At 40.0% G+C, this 22,324-nt stretch overlaps 1 protein-coding gene across 2 annotated transcripts in view; it reads left to right on the plus strand.

Annotated features, from left to right (window-relative positions):
* NAA15 (N-alpha-acetyltransferase 15, NatA auxiliary subunit) overlaps window positions 1-3,897 on the plus strand; it is a 75,074-nt gene extending 71,177 nt beyond the window's left edge. For both annotated transcript variants that reach the window (XM_068543464.1, XM_068543465.1), the window contains exons 19-20: window positions 955-1,052; window positions 2,459-3,897. In XM_068543464.1, coding sequence (XP_068399565.1) covers window positions 955-1,052; window positions 2,459-2,659 — 299 coding nt within the window. In that variant the 3' untranslated portion in view covers window positions 2,660-3,897. The remainder of the gene's footprint in view (window positions 1-954; window positions 1,053-2,458) is intronic.
* The last annotated feature ends 18,427 nt before the right edge of the window (window positions 3,898-22,324 follow it).

Raw genomic sequence — 22,324 nt, forward strand, 5'->3', positions numbered from 1 at the left:
TTTCTCCTGGTTCTGCATCGGCATTACAAAGAAGCAAGTATAAACTGAATTTAGCTATCTGTTACATACAGTCAGTCAGGGAGGAGCTTTCCGTTTATTTTCTTTCTGTCATCAACATGCTCTTAAAATTCCCTTGGATACAACCCATCACCTTTCATTTCTGATGCTATATGAGATACCAAACTTGACAGTGCTACACACCTGAAACCATCTCACGAGCAAGGATCATTTGGCAAGGGTCTGTGCTAATGAGCCAGAGTCTGGACTTGATGGGACTGCATGGGCAGTGCTTTAGTGTAGTGTGCTTTTAAAATACCTGGCTAAGAAGCCCAGCAGCTTTGTATATGCCTTTGTGGAATTCTGAATTCAGTTTTTTTGGCTCGTGCCATCAAGGTTGGGTATCTCCCACACCCCTACCCCTCAAACACACAGACACACACACAGACACAGACACACACACACACACACACACAGACACACACACACACACACACACACTGAAGTATTCTCCTCAACCCCAAATTATGCTCATTTTAGAAAGAAGAAAACTATCCATGGTCCCACCACACAAAGACAACAATTATTAGAATATTTGTATTTCTTCATAGTCTCTCTTACCTTAATCATTCTCCTAGTCTGGACACTTCGACTGTTTCTGGTCTACTCTCTCAGGATTTTTTTTTTAATAACAATATTTCAAATGGTTATTCCCATTTTTCTAATAAAGTGCCACACTCTGTGTGCACACGTACCTTGCTTTTTTTTTTTGGCCACACCACACGGCATGTGGGATCTTAGTTCCCCAACCAGGGATTGAACCCGCGCCCCCTGCAATGGAAGCGCAGAATCTTAACTACAGGACCCCTACCTTGCATTTTATAGTTGAATGGATAGAAGATAACATGCTGGTTTTATCTTGAAATAAAACACGTTTCCTTTTTCCTTCTCATTTAGCTGCCAAAATGGTCTATTATTTAGATCCTTCTAGTCAGAAGCGAGCTGTAGAGCTGGCAACGACACTTGATGAATCCCTCACTAGCAGAAACCTCCAGGTAAAGACCTTTTCATAATCTCTCTGTAAGAGTACCGGACTACTTTTTTTTTTTTTTTTTTTCCCCCCCGGACTACTTTTCGTTTCTCTTTTCACCAAGAGAATAATTTTCACCAGATAGTTTTTTTGTTATTTATGCATACTGTTCTCCAAACTATTATGAATCCATCTCAGAAACTGAGCTGCTCTTAAATTTATTTAAGATTGTATATGTGTGCACACACATACAGCAGGCTACTGGGCATACAGTAACTAGTTTCACATCTAGTTGAATAATAAGAATAATCATTTTGAATAATATTTTTTAAGAACTTTGTTTTGGTAAAGTTATACACGCTAACTTCGTTAATTAATTTTGGATCTCAGTTCATATCTATACATTTCTGAGCAAGCAGTGGTTTTAGTGACGATTCTGATGTATTTAAGATATATTTACCAGGAATTAAATTAAAATGCTCATTTTGCAGTATACATGTAATTACGTAGAGTAAAAGATAATATGGATGTGTTGCAAAATACAGATTCTGCTTTTGGCTGAAAACAAAGAACAGCTACTTTGTGTGATATTTGGCCAGATAAAAAAAGCACTTGCTGAAAGACAGTTTAATATATTCCTTTAATAGCAAATGAAGTAAATATGTTTAAGAAAGAAAGTTTTTACTTCTCGGATGCTAATTAACGCGTCATTTAGATTAGAACCTTTCTAGGCTGTCAAAGTTTGTGGGGTACTATAATATATCCAGAAACTGTGTAGTATTTTCCAAGTGAAAAGGTAAAGGAAGAAAACTTGAGAAATGCAAGTCAACATGAATCATTTCAAAATATAAGCAGACCTACGTAAGGGTTTGATTGAAAGAATTACCAGTTTTCATGAACAAATTCTTCTTGCATGTATACCCTTTGTGTTTCTGAGACTCTCTTCCCTGCTTCGTCATCGGACGTACCTTACGGTTCTCTTTAATTTGAATACAGGGTTGAAAAACAATGTTTGATTTTGCCAACTGGCTCCAAGCCTCTGAAAAGTTTAAAGTAATTGACAATGGCATGTACATGTCAACATTTATACACAGAGCCAGGTAGGCTGAGGCAAGGTTGCCAGCGGTTACTTGCTGAGAGTGAGTGTCTTTAGATGTAGCACCCCACACACCTTGCTTGTCCCACCTTAGTCCTGGCCCTGTTTAGACATCCATCCTTTTGTATGAACCCTGCAGTTCTGAAGAAACTAATTCTAATGGAAGGCAGAGCGGGAGTAAATGCTTTTGTGTATCTTAAATATGTACGTTCGCCTCTTATTTTGGAAATCTTTTGATAATGAAATGTCTCATAAATTCACAGTAAAATCTCTCTCTCTCTCTCTTTTTTTTTTTTTTTTGACAAGTTATAACATGACCTTTTTTCTTTCTTTAGACATGTATGGAGGTATTAGAAGCCTTGTGTGATGGTAGCCTAGGAGACTGTAAAGAAGCTGCTGAAGTTTACAGAGCAAATTGTCATAAGCTTTTCCCTTACGCTTTGGCTTTCATGCCTCCTGGATATGAAGAGGATATGAAGATCACAGTTAACGGAGATAGTTCTGCAGAAACTGAAGAACTGGCCAATGAAATTTGAACATCATTAAACAAGCAAATGGAATGACTTTGGACCATATCTAGTGTATAATATTTTTGTCACGCACCTGCTGCATTGCTCTAACTTACACACAATGAGAAGAGTAAATGTTCTTGCCTTCAAATAGTGTTTTACGTTTTTTATCCTGCTGAAAAGTATATATAAAATATCTAACATATTACAGGATATAGGTTCAGTTTCTTAAAAAATTAAAAGCTGCTAAAATTGAGGGGTTAAAAAAAGATACCTTATCCTATTCCTACCTACCCACCCATGTTTTTAAACTAATTTATATAAAATCTGGAGGCTGTTACAGCTAACAAAGCAGGTGTGTGGCAGAAATATTACTTTAAATCTGTCTTGTGAGATTTCACTATATCTCAGACAGCAGAGATGCTGTTTTGTAGCACTGGATTCTTTCACTGAGCACAAAGAGGTGTTGGGGCTTTAGCGTCTGACTGATTCTGTTACAAGGTTGATTCTGACCATAGGAAGTATGCAGTGTGAATCGCCATTTACAGAGAAGCCTGCAACAGATGCTTGATGTTGTAGAAGCTGGGACATAGAGATAACCAAGCAGAATTATAAGAAACCTAGAGGGTGTTCAATACGCTTGTTGTGTTTCCAAAATTCACTGTACATGATCAGTTTGGTGTTCTTGTACCACAGTTTTTAACTGGAGGAACCAGTTGGAACAATCTCAATTCTAACTAAAACTTGAAGAACTAAAATAACAATGCAAACCTTTCAGCATTGTTTTGGCCAAACTTGTTAAAACTGTAATGCAAGAACCAAATGCACTGTGACGTGGCACCAACTAATTAGCAAGCATGAACTTTTTCACCCAAGAGTGAAAAAGGACAACCTACCATGGCTTGGAGTTAAAGAGCAGAACTCCTGACTACCATTCTGTGACCGATCAAGAGACTAACAGTTAAAAACCTCAGCAGGCCTTGTTCACGACATGCAGAAAAAAAAGTGCTGCAGTTTAGATACCTCTGGAATTTTTCCACAGTGTCACAGGTTTGTAATACTTGAAGCCCTACATTTCTTAAGAATATATTTCTTGCTCAGTTGTTTCAGGCAAGCCCAAGACTTTGTAATTTTTAAAGGGCCCAAGATTTTTTTTTTTTTCAATAACAGACCAGCTTCTTTTTCCTGCAGTTACAGATGTAATTTCCTTTTTGTTGTCAAACATAAGGTACCAAATATGATGCAATAAATTGTTTTGAAAAACAGTTGTGTGAATATTTCAACTAATATGTGTTGGGCTTCTGTGAAAATACACAGGTGGAAACAGAGGTGCAAGCCTGAGGCAGTGTAATGTGCTGTAAGGCTAGTGCAGAGGGGAGCTTTTTAGATTGGGCTTAGTGTTGGTGTCAAAAAAATTACATAATGCGAGTGTAGTGCTGTTCCTGCATTAAGATTTCATTGAGGGCTAGGATGGCAGCAGGTACTATGAATAGAATTAGTAATTTGAAAGGAAAACTGAGAACTGCTATTTTGATTGAGAAAATGAGCCTTGAAATGTTAAACCTGTACACTGAGAACTATGGCCAGAGGCTCAGCACTCTCTGTTGCATTTGCAAGATCTCAGCAAGTAAGGAGATTAAGTACAATGAATCGATTGTATATATAACTGACCTTTTGTGGTACTTTTAGTTTATAGAAAGTATATTCTAAAGGGAATTTTCAGGAGACCTGATCCTTTTACTGATTGAACAGGTGTGCTAAACTCAACATTTCATAGTACATGACCTGCATTCCACATCCCAGTCTAACGATTTAGTGATGTAAAGACAAGTACAGACTGAACTCCAGTGCTTTGTTATGTTTTATTAACTGGCCCTGTCTCAGGAACATCTTAACAGATGGCAAAACAAAACAAAACCTTTTCCAGCTTCTCCTGTGAACGGCAACTGAAGTTCTTGTTGTCGGTGGAGGGAACACTAGCGCTCCCTGTGCCGCTAACGAGGTGTTGGGAGGGGGCACCAGCCACGTGGTAGGGGACGTATGTGTGACTTATGTTGAAACGCTACTGCATATGGAAATGAAATTCATATATTTGTCCTGACGATGTTCAAATGATGTAGATTGTCTTAGAATGAATATTCATCAGTACTAAGAACTCTTGATGCAGATGCCACCCATGAGGAGCTGAATTCCTAACCTGTATACTGTATTCCACCCCAATTTTACTGGAACTATCAAATAAATATTTTGTTTTCTTTCAGGTTTACTCGATAGTGGATACATTGTCTGGTGCCAGAGGACATTGACCAGGGTTCGTTTTACGTCCGGGCATCCCCCTAGAACATTGTACTGTCTTTTGCTCTGGGTAGTATCAACTGGATCGTCACACATTTGCCTCATTCACTCTCTTCCAAATGATACTGTGGGGAAAACAGGGTTTGAAAAAAAAAAGTGGGAAGAAAATGCAGTGATGTTGTAATCTAAACAAGTGCCTTCCGTCTATGGCTAAGAACTGGTGTTACCAACCCTTTTGAGAAGAAAGGGTCCCTTGACCTGTATGAACATAGGAGAAGTAAAGTTCTTTTTGTTTTTCTTTATATTTACTACTCTTGTCATTTCTCATTTAAAAACTAAAATCTGACTAGGTTACTTTTTCTCAGCTTTAAGCAGATAGTTGAGTCATAACATTTTCGACATTTTTCTGTATCTATTTATTGTGCACAAGAATAAAGTGATCTAATAGCATGACTAAAAGTAGTCCCGAGGGCTTCCCTGGTGGCACAGTGGTTGAGAGTCTGCCTGCCAACGCAGGGGACATGGGCTCGAGCCCTGGTCTGGGAAGATCCCACGTGCTGCGGAGAGGCTGGGCCCGTGAGACACAACTGCTGAGCCTGCGCGTCTGGAGCCTGTGCTCCGCAACAAGAGGGGCCGCGACAGTGAGGGGCCCGCACACTGCGATGAAGAGTGGCCCCTGCTTGCTGCAACTAGAGAAAGCCCTCGCACGGAAACGAGGACCCAACACAGCCAAAAATAAATAAATAAATAAATAATAATAATAAAAAAAAAGAACAAATCCACCTTTTCTTCATATGGAACTACTGATATTAAATGTATTTAAAAAAAAAAAAAGTAGTCTCGATATTAGTGAATAGCTTTTCTGTGGGTTTCATCAAGCCCTTGTTTTTCACAGCGTTGTCTGTACTCCGTGGTATATTGCTGTTAGAGCTGTGAAACGAAAGCTGGGATTTTAAGAAGAGGCCAGAAAAGTGTGGTCTAGATTCAGGTAGGTTGTGATAAATTCAGGGAAGTCTCTCTTCTACACCATTTCTAGGAATATTTCGGTTGCCATGTGTAGCATCTGTTTGGAAAAAGTTTAAAAGTGAAGTGTTGGATTTTCTTACCAGATAACGTATATCCTTGTCTTAGTAACTACCAGCCTTAAATTTTGACGTTACTCTTAACCGAGAGAATTCAAAGGAAGACTGATCTTTCAGATGGAAGGTAGTCTTCCTCTTCTAGCTCGTGCTCCACCTCTTTCGATTACAGGCAAGGTTTCTTTATACCATTCTGCTGTCATCTGAACTTTGCTGGGTCCACTGCCAAACCTACATTAAAAACAGCCCCATGAAGTGGCTGTGCTGCCCCGTGGGGGGGCTGAAACCTTAAGTTTTGTTCCAATTTTGATGGTTGGAGACCTCACAACTTGTAGCAATAAAGCATTTCTGGAAAAGGTTATTCCTCTCTTGTTGAGCTGCACTTGCAGCTTTCAGTGCATCCTGCGAGGCGGATGTCGGCAGTGTGCAGGACGCTCTGGAGAAGAGTGCCGTCACTCTGATAACCAGAGGATTACCTGTTGCGCACTCTAGGTTAACCACGAGGCCTGTTTGGCGCTGCCGCCTCCGTCAGGACACGCCCCTCTTCGGGTGACGTAAACATGGGCAGAAGGGAAGGGAGGCTGTGTGTTGCAGGAGGGAGGGTCTAAGGGTTCCAGCCTCTTGGTTTATCCAGTTGGCCTCTGAAGCGATGCCATCCTGGGATTCTAGCCAGAAGAAAGAAAAATTGGTACTGTTTAAATTAGAATTTACTGAACTGTCAACTATAGATAAACTTGGAATTTTAATCCTCAGTGCTCTTTGTAGGGTTCTGTGTGCCAAAAGCAGAATACAGATTTTGTTTCAAGGCTTCTTGTAGCAAAAGTAAAGTTGATACTTGGCAATCTAACAAGACTGTAATATAGTTCTTACATTTTTTAATATGCATTTATTGGTGTCTATTTTAAGGGTCTGTATTATTTCATACAAGTGATACAGTTCTTCCTAACTGAAAAAAAAATTGATGGTGACGAAAAAATGATGGGAAATTTCCTATCTGTGATATAAAGATTTCTGCTGTTGCTAAATGCTCAGCTGGGCCTCAATAAGTATAAATTTTTAGAAACAACATAGGAGGGAAGAGATTTTTGGAATATATTCTGGATCCCGTGGCTTGCTTTCAGCTAATAGTTAAATTTGCCTTCTATATTTAGTTGCCTGTGCATTGTCTAACAACCACGAAGCCTGTCTCCATACCATTCTATGGCTATCTTTCCAATCTACCATAGTTTCCTAGTACTGAGCTTTGATAAACCTGCCACTTGTTTGCTTTGATCCGAAAGTTTATCAAATCCATTGTCTAGTGCCTGATGCCTTATCACAACTGGTCTAGATACTGGGTTTTCTAAAGTGTTCTAAAACTCTGGTGTTTCTTAATTAATAGTGAATAACTAAGCTAACCACCTCTCATCTTTCGAACTATTTGACTTCGAGTAGTCTTACTGTTGGCTGATGCATTCCATATCTCATAGCACTGTTCATTGACCTGCTAGGATGCTTTAATTTTAGAGAAATATCTGATTGCAATGTGAAGTTAAATGATTAACGCTTTGGTTCAGACTCATGAAAATCCATTTCTAATGTGATGTATGAAATCTTAAGGATTTACACTGGGTACATTTCAGTATAAAGGTACAGTGATTAGGACAGTACGTAGTAGATATTCAAATCCTTGTTAAATTTGCTGTGAATATTAATATTGCCCTATAGATTGTAGAAAATAGCAATAAAGTACTATTAACTTTCAGGTCACCTGCAAAGGCTCATAGATTTTTTATGTATTGGTTTAGAGTATTCCCGTTTATCTTCCCCTTGTCCCTCTCTGTTGGTCTTCAGGAATTTCCTCAAAATGCCACAGATCCGTTATTTATGTTAAATGAATGTCTCGCATCTAATTTTTGTTTTTTTCCTGTAGTTTGTCAGAGGAACAGTTGTGACTGGCCTTGTAGGAAGCAGGTGACCGGAGTGCCATCCTCTACTTTCTCAGTTGCCTGTTCACTGTGGCCTTAGTTGGCAGTGAATCTACTCATCCTTCATGTCTTTAGCAACCAACCACCCAGGTAACAGTCATGTCCAGTGGAATTAAGTTACTGCAAAGATTGCCACTCAGTAGTTGTTTTTCCTTCATCTTTCAAACAGTATAAGGGGACTGGTAACACACAAACCACTTACCTGTAAGGCTCTATTTTCTGCAGCCTAGTATCTTGCCTTTTAATCGTTACAAGTAAGGAGACACTAGGTGGGGATCTGCACTGCTTATTTCTGGACACTTGACCTATATATAGCCAGTGTTCATCACAACGAAGCTGTGGTCCACAATTGATCTTCTCTACTTAGGATTGGCAGTTGAATCTTTTTAAGTCATAAACTTAATCCTGGTTGTATATTAGAATCCCAGGAGGACTATTTAAAAGCCACAAACCTCAGTGCCCAGGCCCACCTGCAAAGTTCTGATTTAAATTATCTGGAGCCAGGCCTGGACATTGGTCTTATCTTGTCTTTTCCTTCCCTTCCTTTCTCCCTTCCTCCCATCCTCCTTCTCTCCCTCTCTCCCTTTCTTCTTTCCTTACCTCTTTCTTTCAAGACTACCCCAGTGATTCTAAGGTATACCGTCTTTTTTGAGGAAGAAGTTTAAAATATTTTATAGTATTTGGTTTTTTCCTCAAAAAGCTCAAAGGACAAGCAACTCTGTAAGTGCAAAAAGATTAACTTTCCCCTGTCTTACATTAAAGGGAAGAATTTGTATTTGAACTTTCTGTCAAAAGGTCTGTCAGGTTATTTTCAAAGTCCATGCTTTTTCCCTGCTTAAATCATGCTGCTGGGACTTCCCTGGCAGTGCAGTGGCTAAGACTCCACGCTCCCAATGCAGGGGACACAGGTTCGATCCCTGGTTGGGGAACAAAGATCCCTCATGCTGCTGCTCTACTACATGTGATGCTTGTATTCAAAGAAAGAAATCACCTCTACATAGTTTTGTTAGATGTCATGGTAACTTGGCTCCATTGAAGCAATAATTGCCTTAGATGCTCGAGTTTTGCAATGGATGAGCACCAAAGCAAAGCACGGAGCCTGCAGGCTTTTTTTTTTTTTTTTAAATCTTATTTATTATCATTTATTTTTGGCTGCATTGGGTCTTCATTGCTGTGTGTGGGCTTTCTCTAGTTGTGGCGAGCAGGGGTTACTCTTCGGGTGTGTGTGCTTCTCATTGCGGTGGCTTCTCTTGTTGCGGAGCACGGGCTCTAGGCACGCGGGCTTCAGTAGTTGTGGCACGTGGGCTCAGTAGTTGTGGCTCGCGGACTCTAGAGCGCAGGCTCAGTAGTTGTGGCGCACGGGCTTAGTTTCTCCGCGGCCTGTGGGATCTTCCCAGACCAGGGCTCGAACCCGTGTCCCCTGCATTGGCAGGCGGATTCTTAACCACTGCGCCACCAGGGAAGCCCCCGCAGGCTTTTAAATAAGGATAGGTGGTAGGTATTAATCCCTGAAAATTCATATACTCCTAATATACATACCTAATCTCAAATCAAATACATATGGGTTTTTTTCTCCCTAAAGGACTGCATTTTCTATAAATGAGTGAATTGCTATTACAAATTTCAGATGTGAAAGGAACCCTGATTCCAGGACAGACGGAATTCAAACCAAAATGTGGCTTGTTGGTATAGAACCTGGAAAGGAGATTTACGTGCTACAGAATTATGTTATCAAATTAAAACCTAGTTTATGAGATGACATTCTGGATAGATCTCCCAAATTTATCCAGTCTAGTATTCTTCTTTAACAAAATAGGAATTGTTTTATAGACCAACCCTCAAGTCTATCTAGTTTGTTCTTGACTGGTTAAAGATTTTGATAAATGAAACTGGTTGATACTGTTCATTGCCATTTTTGAGTTTATAGACATGGATGATTTTCCTTCACCTTTGCAACCTGGAAGGTCAAAATTGTTTTAATCTCTTCACATGGAAGGCTTACTTTATGCTTTAGTTACTTTTCTCTGATCCTTGTGACTAAATGTCAAATTTCTGGCATAAACACTTTGTGGCTTGATCCAACAATAGTATGATGTAGTTAAAACAAGCTTTTAGATCAGACAGAACTAAGTGTTTTTTTTTTAAATTAATTAATTAATTAATTTATATTTGGCTGTGTTGGGTCTTCGTTGCTGTGCGCGGGCTTTTTCTAGTTGCAGCGAGCGGGGGCTACTCTTCGTTGCGGTGCGCAGGCTTCTCATTGTGGTGGCTTCTCTTGTTGCGGAGCACGGGCTCTAGGCAGGTGGGCTCAGTAGTTGTGGCTCGCGGGCTCTAGAGCACAGGCTCAGTAGCTGTGGCACACAGGTTTAGTTGCTCCGCGGCATGTGGGATCTTCCCGGACCAGGGCTGGGACCCGTGTCTCCTTCATTGGCAGGCGGATTCTTAACCACTGCGCCACCAGGGAAGTCCCAGACAGAACTAAGTTTAAATCCTGGCTCAGGTACCTTAGGCAAGATACGAAGAATTTCTACTTCATATAGTTGTTGGAGGGATTAAGTAACATACTGTATATAAAGTGATTACCACAAAGCCTGACACATAGTGAGCATTCATTATAAATATTAGTATTTGCAAAACAATGTTTTTTGTTTACTTGTCAGTGTTCTACTTGATTATCTTTGTTTGTCTCTTGTAGTACATTGGACCAGCATACTCAGGAAATAGTTTATAATCTTTTCCTAGATACTAACAGCTCAAGTTTTGCTTTTTTTTTTTTTCCCACTAGTGTTTTACTTTACATGTACTAGCACTTTACATATTTTGCCTTTTCACACAGTAGAGAAAATGACCTCCATCATTTTGACATTCATGAAAACTTTAGTGAACTTAGCAGATTTCTTGATGCTGCTGTTTAAAATTATTTAGAAGATATGAAATAAGGCCAGTCCCAGTGTCCTTCCTTCCATCCATTCAGTAGTTAGTGAATGCCTACCAGCTCCAGGAACTATGCTTCATACTGGGGATATATGACATATATGACTATATGACATAGTCCTTGCTCTCACAGTTCTCATAGGCTAGTGAAGGAGACAAGCAAATCAAGAAATGATTGCAGCAGCAATATATAAACCCCTCAGAGTCAGTACTGATTTCTGTTTGTAAGGACTAGGAAAAGCTTAACAGAGAATGTTCCTTGAGTTTGGAAAGATAAAGATGAATTTCCTATACAGACAAAAGATAGAATGTGCCTAAAGGTACAGATACATGAAACAAGATAATGTATTCAGGAACTGTATGTAAAATATCCTCACAGAATCTGGGAAATGAGGCTGGGGCTCAGATTGAAGAGAGACTTAGATGACTTACTAAAAGACTGGATTTGGTTTTGTGTAAGCAAAGGTCAGTTATTGAAGAATTAGGGAAGGATGATAAGTGTTTGAGAGAATTCTGCTAGCACTGTGATGGTGGGAATGGGGAGCAATATTGGAGGCACAACAGCTAATCAGAAGACTCAAGCTGAGCTGGTGAGTAGTAGCTGTTACTCACTGAGTTCTTACTATGTGCCAGGCAATGTGGTAAGCATTTTGTACCCATTAGCTCATTTAATCCTTGAAGAAACCATGATGAGGTGGGTATCATTCCCATGTAACAGAAAACTTGAGGATCATAATTTTCCTGTGGTCACATAGCTTGTAAGTGGTAAAAATCCTCGTTCAAGCCCAGGTATGTCTAACAGAGTGCTTGCTTCTGATCAATATAACATCTGGTAAGAAGCGGTAAGGACAACAACAGTTCATTGTGAAGACAGCCAAGTATACAAGAGATGTGAAGAAGGTAGGACCTCAATCAGCTGGCTATGTTGGAGGGAAGAGAGCGGTGCATGGAGAAGTAAAAGCTAGCAGTGATGCCCAGGGTTTTGGCATGCAACACTGTCTTTAACAGTATCATTAAACACAGTCAAGAATTGGGAAGAAGAAATTGAGGGGAAAGGAGGTCTTTTCAGACATGAATTTTAGGCATGTGTCCCATAAGATGTGTAGTAGGCAGCTAGGTATATAGGTCTGAAACTCAGAAGGGAGGTGACTTAAAAGAGTGAGCTGTGACAGAGTGAGCTAAGTCAGAAAGAGAAAAACAAATACCGTATGCTAACACATATGTATGGAATCTAAAAATAAAAAATGGTTCTGAAGAACCTAGGGGCAGGACAGGAATAAAGATGCAGACATAGAGAATGGACTTGAGGACATGGGGAGTGGGTAGGGTAAGCTGGGAAGAAGTGAGAGAGTGTCATGGACTTATATATACACTACCAAATGTAAAATAGATACCTAGTGGGAAGCAGTCACATAGCACAGGGAGATCAGCTCGGTGCTTTGTGACCACCTAGAGGGGTGGGATAGGGAGGGTGGCAGGGAGACACAAGAGGGAGGAGATATGGGGGTATATGTGTATGTATAGCTGATTCACTTTGTTATAAAGCAGAAACTAACACACCATTGTAAAGCAATTATTCTCCAGAAAAGATGTTAAAAACAAAAACAAAAACGTAGGAATAAACCTACCTAGGGAGACAAAAGACCTGTATGCAGAGAACTATAAGACACTGATGAAAGAAATTAAAGATGATACAAACAGATGGAGAGATATACCATGTTCTTGGATTGGAAGAATCAACATTGTGAAAATGACTATACTACCCAAAGCAATCTACAGATTTAGTGCTATCCCTATCAAACTACCAATGGCATTTTCCACAGAACTAGAACAAAAAATTTCACAATTTGTATGGAAACACAAAAGACCCCGAATAGCCAAAGCAATCTTGAGAAAGAAAAACAGAGCTGGAGAAATCAGGCTCCTGGACTTCAGACTATACTACAAAGCTACAGTAATCAAGACAGTATGGTACTGGCACAAAAACAGAAATATAGATCAGTGGAACAGGATAGAAAGCCCAGAGATAAACCCACGCATATATGGTCACCTTATTTTTTTTTTGTTGTTCAAAGGTTGATTCTGGTGGACCTAGCAGTTTTTAAATTTTATTTATTTATTTATTTATTTATATTTATGGCTGTGTTGGGTCTTCGTTTCTGTGCGAGGGCTTTCTCTAGTTGTGGCAGGTGGGGGCCACTCTCCATCGCGGTGCGTGGGCCTCTCACTATCGCGGCCTCTCTTGTTGCGGAGCACAGGCTCCAGACGTGCAGGCTCAGCAGTTGTGGCTCACGGGCCTAGTCGCTCCGCGGCATGTGGGATCTTCCCAGACCAGGGCTCGAACCCGTGTCCCCTGCATTGGCAGGCAGTTTCTCAACCACTGCGCCACCAGGGAAGCCCATGGTCACCTTATTTTTGATAAAGGAGGCAAGAATATACAATGGAGAAAAGACAGCCTCTTCAGTAAGTGGTGCTGGGAAAACTGGACAGCTACATGTAGAAGAATGAAATTAGAACACTCCCTAACACCATACACAAAAATAAACTCAAAATGGATTAAAGACCTAAATGTAAGACCAGACACTATAAAACTCTTAGAGGAAAGCATAGGCAGAACACTCTATGACATAAATCACAGCAAGATTCTTTTTGACCCACCTCCGAGAGAAATGGAAATAAAAACAAAAATAAACAAATGGGACCTAATGAAACTTAAAAGCTTTTGCACATTAAAGGAAACCATAAACAAGATGAAAAGACAACCCTCAGAATGGGAGAACATATTTGCAAATGAAGCAACTGACAAAGGATTAACCCCCAAAATTTACAAGCAGCTCATGCAACTCAATATCACAAAAACAGCCCAATCTCAAAATGGGCAGGAGACCTAAATAGACATTTCTCCAAAGGAGATATACAGATTGCCAACAAACACATGAAAGAATGCTCAACATCATTAATCATTAGAGAAATGCAAATCAAAACTACAGTGAGGTATCACCTCACACCAGTCAGAATGGCCATCGTCAAAAAAATCTACAAACAATAAATGCTGGAGAGGGTGTGGAGAAAAGGGAACCCTCTTGCACTGTTGGTGGGAATGTAAATTGATACAGCCACTATGGAGAACGGTATGGAGGTTCCTTAAAAAACTAACAATAGAACAACCATACGACCCAGCAATCCCACTACTGGGCATATACCCTGAGAAAACCATAATTCAAAGAGAGTCATTACCACAATGTTCATTGCAGCACTATTTACAATAGCCAGGACATGGAAGCAACCTAAATGCCCATCAACAGATGAATGAATAAAGAAGATGTGGCACATATATACAGTGGAATATTACTCAGCCATAAAAAGAAACGAAATTGAGTTATTTATAGTGAGGTGAATGGACCTAGAGACTGTCATACAGAGTGAAGTAAGTCAGAAAGAGAAAAACAAATACCATATGCTAACACATATATATGGAATCTAAAAAAAGAAAAAAAAATGGTCGGAAGAACCTAGGGGCAAGACAGGAATAAAGATGCAGACCTACTAGAGAATGGACTTGAGGATACGGTGAGGGGGAAGGTTAAGCTGGGACAAAGTGAGAGAGTGGCATGGACATACATACACTACCAAATGTAAAATAGATAGCTAGTGGGAAGCAGCCGCATAGCACAGGGAGATCAGCTCGGTGCTTTGTGACCACCTAGAGGGGTGGGATAGGGAGGGTGGGAGGGAGGGAGATGCAAGAGGGAAGAGATATGGGGACATATGTATATGTATAGCTGATTCACTTTGTTATAAAGCAGAAACTAACACACCATTGTAAAGCAATTATACTCTAATAAAGATGTTAAAAAATAAAAAATAAAAAAAGATGGTGACTTACAAATACCGAGAGAAAAGGGGGTAGAGGAAGAGAAGCTAGCCAAAGAGACCAAGAAGTAGTAGTCAGAAAGCTAGGAGAAGTAGAAGATAATAGTGCTGAAGAGTCAAAATTTTTTAAGGATTGGGATCAAAAGTTTCAAAATCAAGATGTGATCATTCACATCCATCTAGTTGGTAGCATTTTAGAAGTCTGAATGTCAGTGCTGGCAGAGATGTTGAAAAATAGCACAGGAACTCTCAGGTGTACTGTCTTTGGGAGTATAAATTGGTATAATCATTATGAGGGCAATTGGCAATATTTATTTACTAAAATCAAACGTGTGTAAACCAGCAATTCCTCTAGGATATCTATATATACCTGTGTATATATACATATATGTGTGTGTCTGTGTATACGTACATATACACAGACACACACATATATATATGCCCTGTAAACATTCCCACACATTTGCCAGAGAGACATGCAAGAATGTTCATCACAGTATTGTTTATAATAATGAAATTTGGAAATAAAATGTAACATAAACAAATAAATGATACTATATTCATTTAATGAAATGCCATACAGTTAATATAAATAAGCTAGCATTAAGTGAATCAAGGATTGCTCTCTAAAACAGTAGTGATCAAAAAAAGCAAGTTAAATGGCATTGTATTATATTTCTTATACGTAAATTTTTTAAGTGAGATAAGACTAAGTATGGTTTATGGATATATTCACATAAAGTAAAAGTTTAAAAATAGGTTTGGGAATTATAAACTGTCCAGAACCACTGTCCAGAGTTCAGGACAGTGGTTCTCTTGAAAGGAGGGAGAGCCACATAGGGGATCTAGTTTTTATTTCTTAAAAAACATGTTTGAGATAAATATGGCAAAATGTTAACATTAGGTGTTTTTGTTGATTTTGGGTCTATGTGGGATACTTTGTACAAAGTTAAGAAAAAAAACCCGATTTTTGTATTCCCCATTGAAAAAGTGGGTGGACAAAAATAGACTAATACTAAGATAATACTATAACTCACTCAGAAAGTAGGGAAAAATTCAACAATTGAAACAAATGCTTCTTTGGTTTCTATACTCTCCCAGAAGGTTAAGGGTACTTCTACTGATTTATCAAGAGTGATGAGAAAAGTATGAGGGAGGGTTACCAGGATGTGTAACATAATTTTTCAGGAAGAAAAGAGGCTCAAATAATATCTAAAACGTTATTGCCCTTTGTAATTTCCAAGGTGTTTATATGTAGGTACTATTATCCTTCCTTTACAGATGGAGGTATGTTATATGACTTGCTAAAAGGTGCCCAGCTAGTAGTAGAGAGCTGGGTCAAAGGACCCATGTACGTCTTGCCCTGTGTTCCTTCTTGCATTATCAGCTGGGTGTTCAAGTTCACAAAACTAGATGTTAGAGCAGGAACTTGAACCCAGGTTTTCGTTTCAAGGCATACTAAACTACGCTATGTTCCTGGACCACATACATTTGCTTAAAGAGCTATTACTGAAGTTAAATGCCTTGTGCTGTTTAGAACTGCCTTAGAAGAAAGAATTGTTGAAATTTTTAAAAAATGGGTATTTTCTAAACTATGCATTTTTACTCAGTATTTGTTTACCCTTTTTGATATATATGACACTGCTTTATGTTTCAAACTTATCTTTTTTTCCCCATAACCTCCTGTTATGCTGGTGTTTGGATTTCCTTTTACAATGGGGAAGTGGATTTTTAAGATGGTGAAGATAAGTGTCATAAGATCATTTACCAGTTCTGTGAATTGGAAACTACCGTCGTTTATCCCTTAAGTGAAATGCAGTGTTTTGCAAAAGAGGCCACTCCAGTGGCTAAGATGCCCGTGGTAATGTGGCCAAGAGCTGTATGTTATAGACGTATTGATTATTAGAGATTGCCAGGCTGTCTTGCTAAAGTATTATAATTAAAAACCAAGATAACAGGGTCTATTCTGTACCTTACCTTTCACCCCAACTACAATATTGTACTTCAGGCCAAAGAGTGACTCTTCCTGAGTGCAGTGGGGGGGAAACATTACCATTAGTGAAAACTGTCATAAACTCACAAATACTAGCGTTTATTGGATCCTGCAGTTAGAAAGTCCTTCATAAACGTAGCAGAATTGGTTTCCACAGAGTAGTGGGAAGTGAAGCCAGGGAAATGAGGTGAGCAGTGAGTGGGAGGTGAGGACATAGAGGCTTCAAGAGAATGCCGCTTTTTCAAAAACCTTTGAATGAGATGGAAAGGGAAGACGGAGGGCAGAAACAAAAAGAAGATAAAGGGGTAAAAAGAAGGGTCATGATAGTTGAGAGATTTGAGCATGATTATAATTAGAATGAAAGGAACTTGTAGAGGAGGGAGAAAATTGATGGAGTTAGGTCCCAAAGGAGGTAGACCTTGAAAAAGACACCCTTTCTTGGAAACAAAAAGGAAGTAAGAGAATGGTGTAAGCAAATTTATAGCTGTGAGAGAAGAGGTTTATACTAGATGGTCTCAATATTTTCTGTGAAGTGGAAAGTATGCTATTTGTGAAGTACGAGGGGGTAAAAGTTAGTTTTGGGAGGGATTTGAAGAGAGAATGGAGGTAGTTTGGAATATTCAGCTGACTAAAGAAAAAAGCATTAATGAACAGTGTTAACCACTGAATTGAGTTTGGAAATCATGAGAGTATAGTGGTTTTATGATTGCTTCTAGTACCTCAGCTGAATGGCTTATAGAACCAGGCGTATTACAGGACTGACCCAGAATTGTGAGCTGGATGACGGATGGAGGAGAAAGACGAGGATGAAGGGAAGGAGGCTGAGGTGTGGGTGCCTGGCAGAATATGGCACTGTTCTAGACGTGTGTGTTGGAAGAGAGACACCAGGGAAGGAAAAATATGGAGGGGGATTGAAAGCACCGGTGAGAGAAGAGGCCCTATGACCAATTAAGAGACCCAGGCCAGATATGGAAAGACATGGGACCAAGAATAAACTGGAAGAAAAGGCAGCATCACAGGAATGAAGGCCTTGATGCGACTGTGGGTCAGGCATACTGAGGATGCCATCTGTGGATGGAAGGATAAGGGTATTGAAATCACTCAGAACTACGCCATAATAAAGCAGAGAGTGTGGCAGTGGCCCTGGAACCGTGATGCTTGGGTGTTTAACAGACCATCCACACGAATATTGAAATCGCCTAGGAAATGGAGAAATGAATTGGGGTTTAAAGGAATAAAGTGATCCAGGTATAATGTTACTGTGGAGAATGGTCTGGAGATAAATGGCTGTTAGGGACAAAGCAAGGTAAAGGGTGGCAAAATCGGATGGAATAAACCTCAAAGGAATGAAAGTTTTTACAGGAGAGTGAAGTGCTTTAGACGAGGCTACAGGACAAAAAAGGGTAATACCAATTCTGAGCCTCGTGGGACATACAGTTTGAGGAAACTGCAAAGGAAGTAGTGTCTTTGAGAAAGGAGTCGAGGACATCCATCAGAAAAGCCGTAAATGTGTCAGTGAGTTTGTTTATAGTGGAAGAGGTGGCCAAGGCCCACACTGGAAAGGGCTAAGGGAGGATTTTTGTGGGAAGAGTAGAGATGAGGGGTCAAGAGGGCGTGCTGTCAGGTACACAGCAGTCTGGAGCTGGAGACGAGAAATGAGAGGCAGCTGATCGCTGGGTGAGGAGGCTGGCTGCCTTCTGAGCAGGGACCAGGAATGAAAAATTTGGATGGAACTGTAGTTTCTCAGCTTTTTGTCTAGTTGTTTTTTGTTTGTTTTGTTTTGTTTTTGTCTTTGTTTTTGCCTGTGTGGGGTCCTCGCTTCTGCACGAGGGCTTTCTCCCGTTGCGGCGAGCGGGGGCCACTCTTCATCGCGGTGCGCGGGCCTCTCACTATCGTGGCCTCTCTTGTTGCGGAGCACAGGCTCCAGACGCGCAGGCTCAGTAGTTGTGGCTCACGGGCCTAGTTGCTCCGCGGCATGTGGGATCCTCCCAGACCAGGGCTCGAACCCGTGTCCCCTGCATTGGCAGGCAGACTCTCAACCACTGCGCCACCAGGGAAGCCCTGTCTAGTTGTTTTGACCCTGGTTAACCGAGGGTCCCAGCAGTGTTGAACCTTGTCTCTGTAGGAGTGTTTCTAGGTCCCGGTGGGGTGGTTATTGCTGGATCCTTGCAGGGGCTACCGTGCAGAAGGATGCGTGTGGTAGTGTTTGGCCTGGTCTCTGCTGGACTTCCTTATGGTTTAAAACAAGCAGCCGTGGATTTGCCACTCTCTGGCAGGCATGCAGCAGACATCCCAGAGGACAGAACCCAAGGACTTTCTCTATGGACTGCACCCTCTTTAGTATAAGGGTCATTATCTGTGCTTTACATAAGATGCAATCCCTTTTTTCCTGCTTTTGAGAAAGATTTCATTCGCCAGTCTTTTGGAGGGAGTATGATATAGTGGAAAAAGCATGGACTCTCATAAAAGTCTTACTGAAGACTATCTGCCAGGCACTGTGCTGGGTCCTGGGAATTCAGTGATGAATGTGACATGATTCTTGCCTGTAAGATCCTTACAGCTTAGTAGAAGGAGAAACAAAGATAAATACATTCAATGACAAATGAGGGGTGCCTTGATAGATGCATAGGTGAAAAAGAGTGGGAGCCCAAGGGAGCAACAGTGAGTTAGTTCTGCCAGCTTGAGGTGGAGTGAGAAGGCAGCGAGTATCCTTCTCAGTTTTCTCTGCTCATCTTCCTTCCATTCTGGGTGCATGTCTGTTTTCATCATTAGTTTTCTTCATTCATTAGTATCATCATATCTTGCCTAAACTAATCTATTCTCCATACTGCAGCCAGAATATTATTTCTAAATTACAAATCTAATTCCTTGGCTTAGAATCCTTCAACAGCTTCCTGTTGCTTCTAGAATAAAACAGTTTACAGGCCACTGCAGAGTCTCATCTTCCTGACCTCCCTAAACCTCAGTATTTCATCACTTTTCTTCCCTTACTCATTGCTTTCATGTTAGATAAACTTCTTCCCCGCTGTGGTCCCTAAACCCCCAACTGCCCCCTGGTGCTCTTTTGAGCTAACACAGTTTCTGAATGGGCACACCTCAGAGCTACTGCAGGTCCGCTTCCAGACCACCGCAATAGAGTATCACAGTACAGCAAGTCACACACATTTTTCGGCTTCCCAGTGCATAGAATAGTCATGTTTACACTATACTGAAGTCTATTAAGTGTACAGTAAATAGCATTAGGTCTAAAAAAACAATGTATATATCTTAATTTTAAAATACTTTATTGCTAAAATATGCGAACCATTATCTGAGCCTTCAGCAAGTCATAATCTTTTTGCAATAGTAACGTCAAAGATCACGGATCGCAGATCAGCATAACAAATATAATAATAATGAAAAAGTTTGAAATATTGGGAGGATTGCCAAAATGTGACACAGACATGAAGTGAGCAAATGCTGTCGAAAAAATGGTGCCGACAGACTAGCTTGCTCGACGCAGGGTTGCCCCAAGCCTTCATTTTGGAAACATAATTTCTGCAGAGAGCAATAAAGCGAAGCGAGGCGAAACAGGGTATGCCTGTACTCCTGCTCTCATCGCACCCACTGCATTGTATTGAAATGCCTAGCTGTTTGTTTCCCTGACTAATCTCCTCAGGGCAGGGATCAAGTTGTTTGTTTTATGTCTGTTTTGCTTGGGGTGTGTGTGTGTGTCACACAGAAGAGCCTTGAGCATGAAGGAGTCAGAGAATACACGGTCACCTGCCTTGTACTTACAGTGGCAGTATAACCACACTGTGGCAGTCACAGTCACACCCTTAGGAAGGAAGTTTAATTGGCTGGGGCCTTCTGTACGTTCCTTGAGTAGCTACATAAAAGAGAAGTTGAACACTGTCAAGAATATTTCAACAATATACTACTCAGTATTCAACAACTAGATGGCAATGTTGTTTCTACGTCTAAGTGGAGAAGTTCATTAAAGTTAAATTTTCTCTGTCAGTGAATGGTCTGTTTTTACATTATTGCATGAGGTAGTAACAGGACTGTTTATTCCTTTATCTACTTATATTCTGAGTTTAAATATTCCTTAGTATTTATTCCCTAATAAAGTTGAGCAATTTCAGTCTATAGAAATAAAATATCGTAGACCATTTTATTTCATCATTTAACTATAATAGCTTATACCTAATCATGTAAGTGTTTTTGTTTTTTTCATCATGATTATCTTATCTGGTTCAGAAATTAAAACACACACACACACAGATCTCATTAAAATGTTACACTAATCTTTTACTCAGATTTGACATAAAATGGTATAAAAGATGAAGTTGGTGGTCCTCCAATGGAAGTGTATCTCTTAAAAACAGTTTTATTGAGGTATAGTTTACATACAGTAAACAGTAAACTCCTCATATTTAAAACGTACAACTGACACATGTACACACCCATGAAATCATCACCACAAAGTAATAAACATATATCCATTACCCCAGAAGGTTTTCTCAGGGCCTTCTGTCATCCTTCCCTGCTCCCCTTCCCAGCCCCCAGCCTCAGCCTTCTTTATCTATAAATTAGTTTGCATTTTCTAGACTTTTATATAAAAGGGATCATCATGCAGTATTTACTTTTTTAACCTGGTTTCTTTCACTCAGCGTAATTATCTTGTGAATCACCTGTGTTGCTGCATGTATCAGTGGCTAATTCCTTTTTAGTGGTGAGTAATAGCCCCCTAGAGATGCTCTGGGAAAAACAACTTTGAGCTTTCTCCTGTTAGAAGAAGAAACTGTCATGAAGCCTTGGGACTTCCATTTTTTAAACATTTAAATGAACCTTTCGGACCAAAAGAGTCTGATATGAATCTACATTAATATTGTGCCTTTTGTGCTCTTTCACTGTAGCTCATGAAAATCTCAGGATTAGCTTTACTAATCGTGTGGTCAAGAGGGACGCACTGGCAGCTTATTGAAAATATTACCTTTGAAAGAAAAAAGAAAGGGCCACTTGCGTTGTTGTACAGTGTCTTTCCCAGGTGTCAGCACATCATAATTAAAAAACTGGAAATCTGCTGTCCATTAATCTATGAACAAACAAGTTAACAACTAGGTTATTCACAGTTCTGCAAACATTCCTAATGCTTTCCCATGCCAAGTCTTTTTTCATACTTCTCACTCTTGCTGAAATGTTCTTTCCTCAATTACCAACTGAGCAAATTCTGCCCATTCTTTAAGGTTTCTCTCAGCTGAGTTGAATTTCTTCCTTCTCTGATCTTTCATAGCACATTCCATCTTTCTTTTATTCCTCTTTATATGTAGTATTAACTTAAACTTTTTTGAGTATCTATCTTATTTTTATACTATTACAAGCTCTTTAAGGGCAGAAATCATGTTTATTCATCTTTAAATCCCTCAAAGTGTAGACTAAATGCCCGGTACCTAGTTGGTACTCAATAAATTTTTGCGTGAGTGAATATATCTACCAATAAGCTGGAAAGTCATAAGTAGTTCCATTATTAGCCTGCTTGAGAATACTGCTAAGATTCCAAAGGGAGCAT

Source organism: Eschrichtius robustus, chromosome 4, assembly GCF_028021215.1.
Source record: "Eschrichtius robustus isolate mEscRob2 chromosome 4, mEscRob2.pri, whole genome shotgun sequence".
In the NCBI taxonomy this organism is placed as follows: Eukaryota; Metazoa; Chordata; class Mammalia; order Artiodactyla; family Eschrichtiidae; genus Eschrichtius; species Eschrichtius robustus.